The following is a 19,018-nucleotide window of genomic DNA, read 5'->3' on the forward strand; positions in this document are numbered from 1 at the left end:
TCCTTCCTTTCAACCAGTTCCTAATCCACCTCACTTCCTGATCACCAAACCCATACCTGATCAACTTTTCTACAAGGATGCTGTGGGAGACGGTGTCAAATGCTTTACTGAAATCAAGATAAACCACATCTACCGCTCTACCATCATCTATCCACCTAGTAATTTCCTCATAGAAGGCTATGAGGTTAGTCAAACATGATTTACCCTTGATAAAACCATGCTGACTGCTCTTGATGACCCCCATGTCCTTGATGTGCCTGGAGATAGTCACAAGAACAAGTTGTTCCATCACCTTTCCAGGGATGGAGGTGAGGCTGACCGGTCTATAGTTACCCGGGTCCTCCTTCTTGCCCTTCTTGTAGACTGGAGTGACATTTGCTATCCTCCAGTCCTCAGGCACCTCACCTGTTGCCCATGACTTACTGAAGATGATGGAGAGTGGCCTAGCAATGACCTCCGCCAGCTCCCTCAGCACCCTTGGGTGCATTCCATCTGGACCCATTGATTTATGGATGTCCAGATTACTCAACTGATCCCTAACCCAATCCTCATCTACCATGTCAAACTCTTCCTCTATCTTGACTTCTTCTGGGGCTATATGAATCTGGGGCTCATAGGGAGACCCTGCAGGAGTGAAGACAGAGGCAAAGAAGGCATTCAGCACCTCTGCCTTCTTTATATCCTCTGTCACCAGGGCTCCCACCTCATTCCTCAATGGGCCAATATTGCCTCTACTGCTAGTTTTGCTAGCTATGTATTTGAAAAAGCCCTTTCTATTATCCTTAACCTGACTTGCAAGGTTAAGTTCCAAGGAGGCCTTAGCTTTCCTAATTGCCTCCCTACATCCTCTGACAACAGTCCTATATTCCTCCCACGTGACCAGCCCCTCCTTCCATGATCTGTAGATTTTCCTTTTCCACTTAAGTTTGCCCAGTAGTTCCTTCTTTAACCATGCAGGTCTCCTAGCACCCTTACTAGATTTCCTAACCATTGGGACACTCTGATCCTGTGCTTGCAAGAAGTGGTCCTTGAATGTTGACCAGCTATCTTGAGCTCCTTTATTTTCTAGCACCCTGTCCCATGGGATTTCCCTTAATAGATGATTGAGGAGACCAAAGTTTGCCCTGTGGAAGTCCAGGGTTCTGGTCCTGCTGGGTATTTTGTTCCTTCCACACAGGATATGTACTCATATAAAATCTGTTTTGTTGTGATTACATCAGCTCAGTTAAGATTTTATTAGCATTTAAATTCTATCACCATGCCTTACAAATTAGGTAGTTAATATTGTACAAACAAGGCAAACAAATAATTATCTTACTGTATTGCTTAATAATCTACCTGGTCTTCTGACATTTTTCAAAAAGAATTTTCAGCTTCAGTACAATACATTTTTTTTCTACTATGTTCTTGTTTGTTACACAGTTGTCAGGCTTTTCACTCTCAGTCTATCATCAATGCACTGGAGGAACCTCCTAGACTGTGAAAGGCTGGTTGTGTGAGTCTTCCAGCAGATATCAGGGTAGTTGAAATCTCCCATGAGGACCAGGGACTGTAGTTGTGAGGCTGCTTTCTGCTGCCTGTAGAAAACCTCATCAACCTCCTCACCTTGATCAGGAGGTCTGTAGTAGACCCCCACAACTGTGTCACCCGCACCTGCTTGCCCCTTAATTCTTACCCACAGACTTTCAACTTGCCCCTCATCAGCCCCTGCACGAAACTCAATACATTCTAGTTGCTCTCTCACATAAACAGCAACTCCACCACCTCGCTTCCCTGCCCTATCTTTCCTAAAAAGCACATATCCATCCATGGCCACATTCCAGTCATGTGAGCTGTCCCACCATGTCTCTGTTATTGCTACTAGATCATAACCCTTAGCCCGCACACAGACCTCTAATTCCTCCTGCTTGTTCCCCATGCTGCGTGCATTAGCATACAGGCATTTCAGGAAACGAACAGAGCACACCGGTGGGACTAAATCCTCCTTGGACGACCTGACTTTGGGCCATGGTGTGTTCCTCTTGTGCTTGTCCCTAACAGACCCGTCCTGGTTATGTCCTGGTTTGAGCCAGGATGAAGCCAATTTTTCTTTTTACTGATGTTTTTTTCCTTCAGTAAGCTTTTTTGTAACTAGCAACAGTGTGTTTGGATACTCTCTGGATAAATTCTCTTCTCCCCAGGTAGTGCCTCCGCAGCAGGCCGGGACAATTTATTATCCATATTTTCAGGTTGGTAAGATCCATATTATAAGGTTGATAACACATTTTTTTGTAAGCACAACTGAAATCTGATATGAAACTTGTGGAATTGCCATTTCAGAAAAGGTTTGGCAACTGTGGGAAACTGTTCTTTTCTTCCCCACTGGTAGCCCCCCAGTACTGGCTTGCGACTTCAACACAGATGACAGTCTAAGATGCTTTTAATAAACCATTCACCAAGCAGTGCACATGAAACGGTCTGCTAAATAACCAAGCCCAGAACACAGTACAGATCTGCTGCACCTGCTGAGTCAAATCACAGAATTACTCCTTAAGCATGTTTAGTATAAAAAAATAATAATCCCACTTAGGTATAAGAATCCCATTTAGATATTTAGGGATAAGAAACCTTCACTTAAAAGATACACTTGGAAATCCCAAGTAATACATAAATATTAAGCTCTTAATTACTATAGAGGACTACTGTAACGCAGCTGAATTTGCTCAAAATTGTAATTAAGTAATTAGAACCACTTATTATGGATAAAGATCCCATTGAATTGTTACCTGACAGGTGCTTATGGACTAGCAATGAGAAATTCTGTCCTTTCAGCAAAGCAACAGTTACTTTGCAAAATAAACACACACGTGGTCCTCAAAAGACATTTCTCAAAATAGATGAGCTCAAAGCAAAGTTTTGGCAAAAAAGGCTATTCCTTGGACACGCATAGGTGGTTAGCTAGATTAAGAAAGAGCTTTTACATTATTTTAGCACATTGATGAGACTAATCATCAAGTACCAGATGCAGTGCTAGAGTAGACATGGTAAAAATATTTTCAGGACTTAGAAATGCTGCAGCAATAGCAACAAAATTATACAAAATTAGAAAAATTAGCTAGACTGAAACATTTAAATAGCTCAATCTTTCAGTTTATCAAAAAGATCTTATAAAGAATAAACGTTTTCCACTGGAAAAAATACAAAGTAATAACAGATATTTAAATGAGTAACAGATGTCACAGTGAGACAAAAGGAGGTAAAAGGACACCAGATGGAAGACATTACATGTTTCTAAGTGGTAGTGAACACTGAAGGCTTTTTCTCCTGTTCTGACAATTCTGAGATGGCAATAATACAAAACACTCAAGACAAAACATGCAAACACACCGGTATGTCCAAAATTCACTGTCAGAGTTATGAAGGTTTAAATCAGTACTTACTTGGTATGTGTCCCACAGCCTGATGGTGCATCGTAAAGGGACTTCTCTCATCAGTAAGTTATTCATCCAACGGAAAGCAAACTGCAAGTATTTCACCTCATGCTGATCCAAGTGCCTGTGAACTTGTTCTGAAGACAGAACAAACAGACATTTTAACTGCAACTTTTCTGAAGACTGTAAGTATCAAAACCACTATTTGAAAAATAAAAACAATCCTCCAATCTCAAACAAATAAAACATGCATGGTGCATGTGCATGGTGGTGCACGTTAGAATTGGATGAAAATCCCTAAAATAAAAACAACTATTTGAACATTACATTGGAATTATTTTTCTGCCTCTAAAAGGCAGAAGCTAGATGGCTTAAACAACTGTTCTCCACTATGCTATCTTAAGAAAAGTTTACAGTTAGAGCTTTACACTATACCACAGAAAATATAAAGAGTTCTAAAGTGAAATTATTAGATACATATATCCTCATTAATTTCTCAGGCTACAAATTACTTGGGGTGAGACTACAAGAAACAAGGTTTGCAAACAACAATGGCTTACAATGATAAAAGTGTTGGTAATAAAAAGAAAACAATATTAAATTAACAAGGCAAATATAAGGAAATAGATGTAAAGGTTGTATTCACTCGAGACAAAAAAGTGAGATTAATGTATACGAAACACAGTGAGAAAATGTAAATAATTTGCAGCTTAAATAATTTCTTAGCATAACAAATACACACAAACAAGAATCAGCACAAAGCAATGGTTTCTAAACCAGTACTCACATATACTATGTTTACTGTAGGACATTTACCATATGAAAGCTGAGATAATCACTTGCATTGGTTATTGCTGGAGCTAACAGAACTAATCTACTACATGCTTTTTGATACATTCAGCAGACTTTCCTCCAAAAAGAATCACAGACATTCTGTTAAGAGGCTTTGGCTAACAGGCTCGAGTATGACATTGGTGTGGTTTAAATGAAAATTACTGCAGAAATGCTAATGTCTTATTTTGACAAAATATGAAAAGAAGTCTTTGTTAAAGCCTCAATAAGCCATTCCTACTGTTTGTCTTTATACAAATACATTTTTGGGAGATATTGCCACCCAGATCATTCTTCACTCACGTTCACAAAGTTGTATTATCAGCTAAAACAATGAGTAGATGCTGATCTTCCAAATTTCGTATTTCATTGAAAGATCTAAAAAAGCACTGAAACACTCAATGAACAAAGAAAAATAATTCCAAGGATGTGGCAGCACTGTCACAGGAAACATTACTGAAAGATACAGGTAGCAGAAGTTAAATTATAAGATAAACAATTTATTTTTTTTCCCCACTATGCATTTTGTGGCTATATGAAAGTGTCAGCCAATATGGTACAGTTGTTTCAATACCAAAGCAAGAAGTCAAAATTTTTTAGATTTTTAAAACAATCAATAGTGAGCTTTTTCAGAAGCAAGACCAGTCACAACACTTCACATGAAAGGCCCATATATCACAACATTCTGTCTCCAATGGTGTCTAAAAACAAATACTCCTGGAAATGTATAAAGCACCAGTTTTTCTCCATGGCAGTTCTCAGCCTCTGTCTGCAGTTAACGAACTTGTAGGCAAACCTGGTATGTGTGTTCCTGAAGTCACATCCTTCTGTTATATAAATAAAGACAAATATATAAAAAAGTTTATGTACATCTTAAAACTATCTGCTACTTCTCCTAGGAACTTTAAAGTCAGAGCTATACATAAAGAAGTGTGAATCTTTAAATGAATCATTTTTATGTATAACTAACTAGGTAATTAGATGCCTCTGCTATACAATAGACTGAACTGCTACTATGGGGAGTGAAAAAGGAGAGAACGAGGGTGGAAAGGTAATGATCTTATGCCCTCTTAAGTGATCTCATCTGGTCCTGGATAATCTCTCTCCTTCCCTGTCATTATGTGTATAGGAAAAGCACTACAGCATTACTACTATATATTGTGCCTACATATTGTTGGTATTTCTAGAACTACATGAGAACTTTGTGATGGGTTTTCTACCACCCATAATAGCCTCAGCCTTCCAGTCTCAAGAACTCTGTGATCAATCAGCTTCCTTCCTTTACAAATCTAAGATCCTCCCATGACCTTCACACTCCTCTTTCCCAGGCTTTCTGCAAGTCCTCACCTGCCCCAGCTGGGGGAGAGACAACAGCCAGTATAAGGGCTACCAGGGCACACAGCTGAGCTTGGTGTAAACCAGCCACCCCAGTTCCCTTTCTGCCAGGCTGCTCTCCAGACACTCCTCTCCCAGTTTATGCTTGTACCCAGTGCTACTTCCTCCCAAGTGCAGAATCTGGCATTTATTCTTCTTATTTTTTCAAACAATAAATAAATCACTTATGATTTAAATTTATCACTTAATGATAAATCACCCAATGCTCCAGTCCAGTCCATCCAGATACCTCTGCAAGTCCTCTTATCCCTAAAGAGAGTCAACAGCCTCTCCTGGTATGGTACCATCAGCAAACTCACTAATGGTGCACTCAACTTCTGCATCCAGATCAGGGATAAAAATATGTACAGAACTGGCCCTAGAAATGAACCTTGAAGGACACAGCCGGTGACCAGTTGCCAGACAGATGTAGCCCTGCTCACCACAACCCTTCGAGCCCTGCAGTTCAGCTGGTTCTTCACCCAGCACAATGTTATTAGCTTAGTTATTCAGGACAAGCTCAGAATTACTACTGTGTGTCTGTCTTTGCTCTAGGCAGATTTCTCTACAAGTTAGATATACCTAAATGAGATACTACGTTAAATTTATTTTTTAAATGTCGCATTTAGACAACTATATTGCAGATTACCATAATTAGATAATCCACTGCATCAAGCAGGATGCAAAAAAGTCAGTTGTATTTCTAACTGGTTACTAACTCACAAACATTCTTATTCTTCACACAGCAGAAACAAATCTAATTTGGTTGCTTGTAGCCATTGAAAATAAGTAATGAAGAACAATAAATTGTGCCAGTTGTGATATTTCCACTACAGTTGTTAATAGGCCTAATTAATTTCTCGAAAGTTGCTTTCTAGTCTAAACAAGTTGAAGAATAGGCTACTAAGCTCTGTGCATTATATATAATTGATGCAAGGCTGGAATAGAAGATGCTTTTACTAAAAAAGCTAATTCTTCCTACTTTGTAAGTAATCATGAGTAGAGGCTATTTTGCTGATAAAGGTAATTTGGACAGTCATAATCTAAACTTAAGATTTTCCATTTCAATGAAAATACATACGTGCATGAATGAAAAAGAAAGATATATAATTACTGTCAGCCTTCAGGCTTCAACTATTTTATAGAAAATAGATCTACTATGGTTTCTGATAGGAAAATTATTTTACAGCTTTTGAAAAAGACAGCTCTTTTATCAAAAGGAAAGAAGAACTACATTTAATAAGTCTCCCAATAATTTCAATAAATCTACATATAAAGTTTTGGTAAAGCAAGTCTTCTGATTAAAAATTAAAATACATTACACAGATGCATTCCAAAGCAGCATGCCACCAAAGTTAAGTATTTTGTACATAAAAAGCATTTACAACTCTGTGTAATTTAATAAATGCACTTATTGGATATATCAGTTTGATCACATTTAGCCACCTTAAACAGATGCTTCCTATGGTAGGAGGACCTATGCACGTAAAATATTTATTGCTAGTGTTTAATGTCAGCTTCTCATGCTATTTTACTGATTTCAGAATTAAAGCTGTAGATGACTACAGAATCACAAAGTCACACATAAGGACAGAAATAACCTGTACTAAAGCACAACTTAACTGATGCCCTGACTAGGGGATATCATCAGAATGAGTGCCTAGGAAAGTTTACCTACAAGCAAAGAGGAACTGTAAAATAATGTTAAAATTATGCATGAATTTCCAAATTATAGTGGCACAGCATGGTGCTACTGCATCCATGTAATTTATTACTTTAGAATATTAGCCTTTTGGTTTTGACCTTTATTTAAAGATTCCTATCAACCCTAGCAATATTTCCTGACATTTGACTTTACACCTACATTTTGACACTTTTGAATATTATTTAAAGTTCATTTTTCATTCATATTTCATAACTTGGACACTTGGTTTTTAACAACTCATGCTTTTTATATTTACAATTAAATACTTATGAAGTATTGATAAAATGGGAGTTAGAAATTATCTGATGTGCAGTTAAGCTAAGTATCTCCGATAACTAGGCCATTTAGTTCAACAAAAGAAAGAAAAATGTGTATATTTCTCATGAAGAGACACACAATTCTTGAAAAGCATACACTAGCTACAAGAATAACTCCCCTGGGACCAGTAAAAAATGAACAGCGAAATAATGAGCCAACATTTGCCTCAGAGGCTTATTGGTACTGCCATTTACATACAGAGTGATGTTTGTGCATTGCTTCTTTAACACATGAGAATATGCTACAGAAATATGGTAGTGCTTCTGTATTCCAGCAGCAATCTAGCAGGATTTTCTTCTTTCTGGACCATGCCAGTGAAGGCAAGCATTATGGATTAATCATTCAGAGACTAACATAATGGAAGACAAGCCAAAGACAGCAAAGAGCATGAGGCACTGACATTTCAGATAACCATTTTCACATCTACTACAGGTGAGAATCTCCACTGTCTTAATTCTCTGTTTTTGAATTAGTCATCTTGCTAGTTTTAAAAATCACTGACATTTCAGAGATAATAACATTGGCACCTAATAAGAAAGCATGACACCTCAAGAACCATTGTTTCAAAACTTTAAACCCTTTCCTTTTCAAATGCATGAAGTCTGCAGAATTAACATAGGAGCTTGTCTTTCTTTTAATTTTCTAATTAGTCCTCTGGACTGTTCCCTGACAATGACATTTTTTAAAACAACAAAAAATATTTGGCAGGTAATAGACTTCTGGAGGAACCTAGGGGTGACTGAACTATTACTGAACCCATGTTCAGTAAAATGTAGTAAGAAATTATTTATGACCACCCAATTTGACAGTTAATGGTGATAATGAAGCTTCATAACATGGGTTATACCAAATTCATATTTAAAATTTTAAAATGTCTTGTGACAAATGGTCAAAATATTACAATGTTACGCACTTCATTACCTCATGTTTTATGAGATATCTCCCTTACACTACCATGCACACATTTACCTTTTATTAACAGTATCAGATTACCAGTTGCGTTTTGCCACTCATCATTTCCAATGGAACAGACTGCCCAGGGAGGCTGTGGAGTCTCCTTCTCTGGAGATATTCAAGAACCACATGGATGCAGTCCTGAGTAATGTGCTTTGCTTTAGCAGGGGAGTTGGACTAGATGATCTCTATAGGTTACAACTCTGACAGCTCCATTACTAAAAGGATTCATTTTTAAAAAGAAAATGACATGGCTCAATCCCAAAGTCATCCACAAGGGATGTGCTTGCAAGCCTGGAATTCTTCTGACCATTAGATTAAAACCAGTAATTTGCACTGCCACAATTTGTGTGATACTGCCTAGGCAAAAGTGATGTTTCCCTCCTTGTGCAATACTGCTACTTCTTAACTTCAGAAGTTTTATGGTCCAGCCCATTAGAAGTATGAGATCTTATGCACAATCTAAATAAATAGGGTAAAGTAACATTTCTTTTCCAGTTTCTTCATAATGCTTTGACTTGATACTTGACTGACAGCTTCCATCTACAAAACTTTATAGCTTTTTTCTTAATTGTTCAAAGCTTGCAACCAACAAGAATTTATTCTACTTATTGCAGTACTATGGTAGGCATTTCTTTCTATTTAGCTGAACTTTCTGTAAGTATGGGTAAACTACTAAAAAAGATAGTATTGTAACACAAATAAACTACAGAATCTAGAACAGAGCTTACTAGAAACAGCATTACCCACTAGGGTTGCCCCTGCAAGCTTGCATTCATGGGACTCGAATGTCCTGAAAAGAAGGGATTGCTTAAGGTTCATCTCTGACTTAGCACAAACATTTGAACTGTTTTTCTTAAGTACAGCCTGCAAGCTTCCAGACGTTTTAAGGGAACAATCATCCTTTGACAGCAACAGCCCCTATATGGATAGGGTCATCCATGCCTGTCTTCTGCTATTTTGCAGTCCATTTTGCAGTCTAATCTCATAGACAGACTATTAACATGAAACAGTTTGTGCAACTTCATTTATTCATTTAGGGACACCACAACCAACTTCACCACCAGCAGCTCACGTGTACCATCCATTCAGTTAATTTAGTAATAAAACATTGAGATCTTTTCTCCTACATCTACATTCTTTAAACATTGCCATTCCCTTTAAATTATATGTCCCACATATTGAACCTTGTCCAAAAGAAAGAACATTGACATTAAAGATTGCTTTCTTTTTAAGTATTCTACCTACTGAGAACAAATTTTGTATTTCATTCTCTCCCTTCCTGAATCACTTCTACATTGCTCAAAGACAGTATGTTTATTGTAGATGTAAATTAAGAGTCTGGAGAAAAATCTCAAGGCCAGATGTTGCCAGATTAAGGCTTGCAACTTCCTAACCTGAATTAACAAAAGTCTGAAGAAAAGTAATTCTGTCAAGACTACAGCTTGGCAATGATTTATTACTAGTTATGTGTATTTATTTTTATTAGTATAAGATTATAACAAAAGAAGTTACCAATTACTGAAAAAGACATTCTAAATATCATAAACATGCATTTGAAGACAAGATCTCATTATGATACACAATTCTGCATCAAGTAATAGTAAGCATTCAAGTAAAAGATTTACATGCTGATTATATCTTACTCCAGAATTATGTTGCTTTTCATACCTGGCTAAAATCACCCATTGTAAGAATTACAATAAAAGCATTTTCAAAAAATAAACTGAAGAGTCCTGTACAAAATTACTAGCATAAAACCAGAAATATTACCAAATTATATTCTCCTCATGGCCTGCAATTTAGAGATACGGGTGTATCTGAATTTAGCTCACTAAACGTACAGCTAGGAGCTATGACTGAAACATCTTCTTCATACACAAACAATACAGCTGATATTCCAATACTAAAAAGCCCAAAATGTCAATTCCAAAGCAAAAGAAGAAAATACTAGAGTTGGGAGGGAATCAGAGGGGAAGGAGGAAGGAAGGAAGAAGGAATCAAGGCAGGTAACAATTCTTTGGTATTCAGTGAAAAATGGACAAAACAACTAGGAAAAACAATAGCAATCAAGGAAGATCTACTATTCTAGCTAAAAGTTAAAAATACATCTTGTGTTTCCTGGTGGAACTCAAACTTAATATTCAAAGTGCAACAAATCACAGTGAGAAATATGTTTGATGAGACACTTCTACTTCCAAATACCATTCACTGGACTTCTGTAGACTGTTCTTCTAACTCATAACTATGCATATTCATAACTGGGGTTATGCCTAGCACTTCAAATTCCCTATCACATTAAAATTCTTTTTCCCTTTTGTTTAATTTGCCATGAGAACAGTAAGTTTGGGCTATTTAAAAGTTAAAGTGCTTACAAAGGTCAGGAATTTACAAATTCTTTTACAGTCAGCCTCAGCTCTTGCTAATATCTCTAAATTCTGTAATAGCATACAAATATAATCTCCATGTTAAAACTAAAATATTATTTAAGAGAGATATTAAATAATTACAATGCCAAGTGAGCAGCACTTAAGACTGGATTAAAGTATAATACAGTAATTACAACCATGAAATCAGATAAAAAATAGCTACTGGTGAGCTAAGTAAGATCGCTTTGTTAAAAAGAAGAGCAGCACAAATTAATTAAAACAATTACAAAAATACGTACAAGACTTTTAATCAATTCAGCACCAAGCTGACATATAAATATAGACTAAGAGCGAAGGTCCTTATTAATCACTAATTTTCAATAGCAACAGTAAGGTCTAAATAAATTCTATTTCCATTCTCAATTAAAAATTATTCCACATGGCTAAAGAATACCAGACTTTTTTTCTAACTATTACAATTAAAGCTCTTTTTTCCAGATACTTCAACACAATCCTATTTCAAAATTATAGGTGTCAGTAAAATGCTTTACAATATAATTATAAATGAACACAAGTTTGCACATACAATTAAGTATTCTTTAACCATAGTTTTAAGTAACCATCAGCATGACTGCATACGTAACAAAGATTGATCGAATGTCACCTACTACCACAGTTCCATCATCAGCTCGTTGTATGAACACCCAAGATTCAAATTAAAACCCAAATTAGATAATCTATATCTATCACGGTATATTGAACAGATCACTTGTTCTGCAAGTTCTTAGTAAACAGTAGGACTTTAGTAAGAAAATAAATTAGTAACTGCTGATTTTTTGTCTTTTTGAGATTCAGGTTTTCCTAATCAAAAAAGTTAAACAATTTTCACTTGCAGTTTAAAAAGTTCAATCAGCACATAAATGTCTTTTAGAAACTACAGAAGTATCAAAACTACTCAAAAAATATCTCTAAGTACTTTTTGGGATTAACTAATCATATGAAATTAAGGTCTGAACAGAATGGTGAAACATTTGTGTTTGAAGCATTGGACAGTACTATGGGAATAGGAATCTCCTGAGACAAGAACCTGCTGAACGCCAAGACACCAACACAAGGTTCTGAGGAGCAACTACAGGAATCCCAAGTAAAGTCTGGACGTTTGAAACTTTAGCAGCTTAGAAAGAACACGCAGCTCTTAAATCATCTCCAACATTAGAAAGGACAATTCTACCATCACTAATCCTGTTCTAAAGAAGGATGTTTTATAAGCATCTCCAATCAAATAAAAAAAACATTAAAAATACATTAAGAATTATATCAACCAGACTTTCAGACACATCTACATCAAATATTTCAAAGCATGAGAAGTACACAGAATGATACAATTAAATAAGCTCTATCACTGTGGATAAACAAAAATACCTATGAAAAGAAAACATTTTCAATTACTATGTTTAATGAAGAACTTTACCTGCTAATATACACGTAACACAAATATATACAAGAGATTTAAACTGTAAAATTTTTTGTGCATAAATTTCAAAAATACATGCAAACTATAAATTTAAGGCCATGATGTGAAAAAACTTTATTACAAGTGTATGTCCTTAGATATTTTGCCATGACATCTATTTTCAAAAGGGGAGGGGGGAGGGGGCAACAGTAAGAGCTTTTTCCTTCTTTTCTTTTTTTAATAGTTTTCTGCATTTTTATTTTTCCATTTCTTGTTAATAAGATCTAAGGCCCAATTCTACAATACAAGTGGTGATTACCAGTGCAAGATTCCTGAACACTAATAAACACAAAATGTATTTAATTTTAAGAAAAGATAAGCACAGATCAGGGTGTGCAGAATACGGATGCAAACCCCAGGACTTTTTCTACACAAGTTGTTAAAAAAAAACAAACAAAAAACCCCCAACCTTCCCAAATTTACCCTCACAGAAGATGTAGAATATTTATACCAAGTTCAGTTGTCAATATTGCTTTTTATAGTTTATTGTAATGCTAATTAAAAATCTGACATAAACAAAAGTTAATATATAATAGGCTATTTTTTCCTGGAACTGCTTTCTTGCTAATTTAGAGAGAATGTCACACAACTTCAACACATTTTATCAATGTCTGTAGAGACCTAATACTACTTATATTTTAAAATGCTCAGCTTTCTCCAGCTTCCTCATACTCTAATGTAATTAGCAGATGTATTACAGTAAACTGAGGAAGCTGAGACTCTCCCAAGCATGAAACTAGCCAAATGCTAAACATCTATAAAATCTGGAAACACAAATCCTGAATTAATTTTGACAATCCTACACCACATTTCTTTGCATTCAAGCCTAAATGAAGTAAAAGTGAAAGAAAGAATGCCACATGAATGTGACCTTTAACAAACCATGAGAGATGGTTCTTGATTTAGAGAAGAAAAGGTCTACTGACATTACAGGAAACAAAGAAAGATAATTAGTCACAACTAACCCTAACAGATTCTTGTATTATTGAGCTATTTCTTGATCTTCACTCTCAGTATTTTTACAATAAATCTTAGAACAATCTGATGATGACAAAGAGCTAAATGAAATTCAATAATGTTTCATATTCAGATTCCGTCTGGTTTATAACAATATTCAAAGTCAAACTCAAAAATTCCATTAAATACACGATTTATCAAAATTATTTTATGGAGTTTAAGCAGACTGTGATTATGATGAAATAAATATAAAAGTTCAGCTGCTTGAAGCCTACTGCAATGTTCTGCAGTATATGCACAAGGACAAGTTACTTTGAGAGGAGTTGTGATCCATAAGGCTGGGCTAATGAAGGTTGCTTGAATCACTAACATAACACATTAACACTTTCCAAAGGGCAAGCATCACTTTTCATATACCGGTAATCCATTTCCATTAGCAAACAAACTGTACAAGCTTCATCCACTCACGCAGCTACTTACTATGTTAAGATTCTGTTCACCATGCAGTCACCCAGCATCACGAAAATAATGTGATATAGCAGGAATAGGAATATTATTTTTTTTTCTACAATAACCTTAAGTAGCACATAGGATATTTACAGTAAATACAAATAATGAGATTTATTTTTTAAAAACAAAGTTACTGAACTCATATCAACCATAAATTTCCCTTTAGCTACAGACTCAGCATAAAGTTAAAAAGACAAAAGCAAGAAGAAATGGAGAGGACTATGCCATGATTCCACCGAAAAGTCAACAAGGTCAGGATCCCTTACCTGAGGCACCCAAAAATTTAAGAAATTACAGTAGTACACATCCACACTTAGCTACCCAACAACTAAAACTTTATTTCAATCTTACATGTACTTTGGTGCATTTTTCTGGCAAAAGACAGTAATTGAGTGGACAGTACTCTTAATTATTCGTATTTTAAAAAAACATAATAGTATCACACAACAGTTACTGAAGGAGGCTGCAGAAGTCTCCATTCCTGGAGTTCCTACAGCCTGATCCCAGTTGCCTCTCTCCCCTTAGATAGAAAGGCAATTTGCTATAATTGTATTTTTTTTAAGTGTAAAGTCTTTAAAAAATGCTTCCTAAACCTAATCACTGAGAATAGATATTTAACTATATCCCTAAAGCACTGAAGGTACAAACAAGCCTCCAGCATTTCTTTCCTCCTTAGAAACTAAACAATATAATGTGTTTAATATTTTTATTAAACAAAACCCTACGGTTTATTATCAGAATGTTATTTCTCATTTTAAAACCTTGATTAAACAATTTGTGATTTTTTTTAATTTATTAAGTTCAGGAAGCACTTTATTTATTATGTAATCAATTGCTAAAAAAGTCACACTGCAAGTGTGTTAGACTGCTTCTGAAGTAACAAAACACATTGCTTTAAAAATAATTTAATATAAACATTTTGCTACCTTATCTATAAAATCATCCACTTATACTTTCCATATTCATTTAAATTTTCAACAAGGAATACATCTACAACAAAAAATTTTACACAAATTTACAATGACAATGTAACATTACATAATCATTGTTCTCCTGCTGTTAGTTTCGATAATTAAAAATCATGTCATGCCACAAAAGGGAACAAAGAACATTATCAAATATTCAGGATGCAAGTATGTGCAGGTCAAACCAAAATCTGCTAAGGTAAGCACTGGCACAAGAAAAACTCACAGTATGTGAAAAGATGGAATTAATCTTTCCAAGAAGTTTATCAAATACTAAGCTAAGCAAGAAATATTTTTTCTATCTCATCGCTGACAGGCTAGTGTTGCAAATATATGCCTGGTTCTGCTTGGCAACATTTTGTTAATACCCTATTCATTAATTTAACAAACTATCAAGAGAGTATGTTTAGAATGGGCAAGCATTATCTCTTGCATTTCATTTAATTAAACTCTGTTCGAGCAATATGACAGTCAGCATTTCATGAAGGGAATTATTTTAAGGATGAAGGTAGAAAATATTTCAAAGTGCCCTGCTAAAACATGAAAGCATAATCTAAAATTACCCCTGCATACACTGTAATTTATCTATAATATTAAAGATGTTATTTCCAGAGTTCATAATTAATTGGATTCCACAGAGAAATTATTCAGGCATTCCAGATAGCACCAAGGCACAAAACATAGTGCCGAAGGACAACCATAAACAACCACTGTGACTCGCCGAATTACAACAATCATTGAGCTTAATGTAAAGTGAATACTGGCTGCCTTTTGTATGTGACCATTACTCTGCTGCAAAGAAATTGCAATTGAATTTTGATTATATTGCCTTAATAAAAAGTAATGAAAGTGGCTCATGCTCCAGTGGCTTTCTTTTAAATGATACATGACAGTGATCCTGCAAAGGCCAGCATGCCAAACTGACTGAGTATGACACCTCATCTGAGGAAGGCGATTGTTACCCCACCATTGCAGGCAACTGCAGGGATGTTGGCTTGACTTATTGCAAACATTGTAACTGAACACTTCAACAAAACACCAGTTAGAAATTAGGTAAGCTTTTGAGACTTACCATCAATCCGACTAACAAGTTCTTCCAACATTTTCACTTTCTTCTGAATTCCTGGCTGTGCAAACGTGTAGTTATCCTGAAGAAGAGACCATATGTAAGTTTAAGTTTGGGGGGGTAGGGGGGGAAGAAGTTTCTTTTCTTTCAATTACTTACTCAAATCCATGTATTTCTCTACGCTTTAAGGTGTTCATGTTTTGTGTTTACATTTCCTAGGTCTGTTTCTAGAGATAATTAGTAAGTCATCTGTATAGTCCTGCTTCAAGTCTCTGTCTCTAACAGCATGTCCTATAGCTATTACTGCACCAATTACTCTCCACTTGCTAATCCAGTGGCCCTGAAGTTACAGCGTTATTGCAGAAGTCCAAGTAGCTCTAAAAGGCTATCATCTTAAATGCCAACATGTGCCATGTTACAGATTTTTATAAAGGTTTGGGGTTTTTTCCTCATAAATTTACAGTTTTTTCACAAATAATGTAGGAAATATGAAAGTTTAAACCCTAATCAGTGACGGTGTAAGAATTTGATCTTCAGAAGCTCAGAACAATACCTTCCAGCAGCATAAGAAATCAAGTCTATTTCAATAGAGTCATAACTGTTCTGAACCCAAGGTTACAGTTAGTATCACAAATCAAAATCTAACACAAGCTACACAGAAAAAATGGCAGGGTATTTATTTGCATGTATTTCTTTGAATTTGTTAACTCTTGGGTTATTTTAATTTATTCTTGGATTGCAGGTCTATAATATAGACTACAGTTTGAGATACAGAGAAATATATCTCCACTTTAACCCTAAAGTGATCTATCTTTTTAAATAAAGACATTATGTAAACACACAGCAATGTTTCTAAATATTTGCTTGACAATCCCTCCACTTGACTCAGTTTGTTATGGTTTTCCATATAGAGAGATTCAAGAAAAGAAAATTACCAATCCATATTTTAAAAGAAAGTTGCTATGTAAAGCTGGTTTGATGTAACAACTACATATACAGAAAAAATGGAGTAATTTTTTTTTCAATTGCTACTGTGTGAATAATCCCTTCATGAACACCAAATGGAAAGCTGAGCAACTCTCCCCAAAATAATCCTAAAAAAAAATAATTCAGTAATGCTCGAATATTAACTTTTCCTGACTTCATTTCAGATTTTAACTTGGCCTTAAAGGGATGAATATCAGTTTGTCTTTATGTATCTTAAGACATTTTTATTCTTATTAAAAAAAAAAAAAGTTATAGACTTCCTTGACTATATTTACATGGGTGTTTTGATTTGTTTTATGAAATTAAATTGCAGTTCAATCTTCAAGTTCGATTAAACTGCCATTAAATATGAAACCTAACATTTCACAAAGGAAAATGTTATAGTACATCAGCAAACTACAGTGATTTACACTATCAAGAAAACTATTATGTGCTCTTATCACCTGTAACTGAACACAATATTAGTAATTTTTAAAAATCTAGCAGAGCTCTCTGCTGACCTAGCAGTAGTGTTTTCACAGTGGCTGATATATTGATGTATAAATCAAAACAGTGTTGATGAGGGAGCAAGGATCATTCTCTGAATTTTGGAATTTTCCACAGGAATCACCAACTAAAAGAGGCAACCGTTTCATCTTGTTGACATTGTCTTTCAAATAGAACATGAGCATCCTCAGCAGTGCAACATAACATCAAAATTTAAAGAATGCAAAGTTTTACACAGAATTCAAGTTTACTATTGTCCTATTTTGGGGACAGATAAACTATCCCATGCACTGGGACAATACCTTGTATATACATCTGACACACTCCTGTGTTACTTATGTATCATATGCAGGATACAGCATCTTTAGGAAATAGTGTATTAATTTTTCTTTATATAACTTAACTCTAGTGATGAAACCTCTATTAAATTTTTTTAAAAAATGTTTGGAAACTGGCATTTCTAGAAGTAGTACTGTGCTCAAAGTATAGCAATATGGTACTCAATTATTTAATCTATAACAGATCCTCTGGAAAAGTATCTTCATGTATTTAACACTGAAAGTCAGAACACAGAGACAAAACACTACTACTTCGATCATCAGTCTCTCCCCAGATTGTGCATCTGCCAACTGTGACCTATGAATCCAAAACTGTTTTCTTTCACAAAGCATCACTTACTCAATGTACACCTGGAAATGCAATCCAAAACTGTCATCTTGGATTTGAAAACAGAAAACTTCGCTCTTCATTATATTTGATATTTTGCTTATTCATTTATTTCTCTTTTAATTATTTCAGCTGGAAATTAACACAGCTGGGAGTCACTCTTCTACTTGGGCTGACTCATCTAACTGCAAAGATCTTTGCTGGCTCCCCCAGTCATCTCTTCTAATTAAACTACACTATACATATTCCCTCCTATGACACTTGTAATTGACTTTCTGGAGTTTATGAAACTGTGAGAAAGACTTGGCAAACATAAAAAGTGTTCTGTTATCTATTGTTCTTGTTCTTTTTGTGCTTATAGGTGAAGGAAAAAGCTAGTAACACACTTAAAGACAAAAATACATCAAACTCTTGAAATGTATTAATTATTTATAAGGGCAACACAGAAGTATAGCTGTTAAGATTTTAATTCCTCTATCATACAATTTAATTGGTGATACTTGCTGCAAAATCTGACTGAACTTTATCCCAACTCTTCTACCTTCTCTCCAGCAAGTGGTGCAGGAGAATGGGTCAGCTCCAAGCACTTCACCTCTGCCACTCCCTACGTGCCATATGTCCTGACAGAAAGCCTGCTCCTGCACAGGCTCCTCTCTCCATGGGGCCACAGGTCTTGCCAGGAGCCTGCTCCAGCATGGGCTCTCCACTGGCTGTAGTTTCCACCAACGCATCTCAACCTGCTCTCATGTGGGGTCCTCCGTGTGCTGTGGGTGGATACCTGCTCCACCACAGACCTCCATGGACGGTAGGAGTACAACTTACTTCACCATGGTCTTCGTTACAGGCTGCTTGGGAAGCTCTGCTACAGCACCTGGAGCACCTCCTCCCCCTCCTTCTTCACAGACCT

The 19,018-nt window shown here is 35.7% G+C and overlaps 1 protein-coding gene across 1 annotated transcript in view; it reads right to left on the reverse strand.

Annotated features, from left to right (window-relative positions):
* The window catches only part of TBC1D22A (TBC1 domain family, member 22A), a 191,850-nt gene that overhangs the window by 66,997 nt on the left and 105,835 nt on the right, over positions 1–19,018 (reverse strand). The window contains exons 12-13 of the mRNA XM_009999458.1: positions 15,979–16,054; positions 3,420–3,547 (exon numbers count right to left, since the gene is read on the reverse strand). Coding sequence (XP_009997760.1) covers positions 3,420–3,547; positions 15,979–16,054 — 204 coding nt within the window. The remainder of the gene's footprint in view (positions 1–3,419; positions 3,548–15,978; positions 16,055–19,018) is intronic.

The sequence above is a fragment of the Chaetura pelagica genome, unplaced genomic scaffold (genome assembly GCF_000747805.2).
Source record: "Chaetura pelagica isolate M959 unplaced genomic scaffold, ChaPel_1.0 scaffold15, whole genome shotgun sequence".
NCBI classification, from domain to species: Eukaryota; Metazoa; Chordata; class Aves; order Apodiformes; family Apodidae; genus Chaetura; species Chaetura pelagica.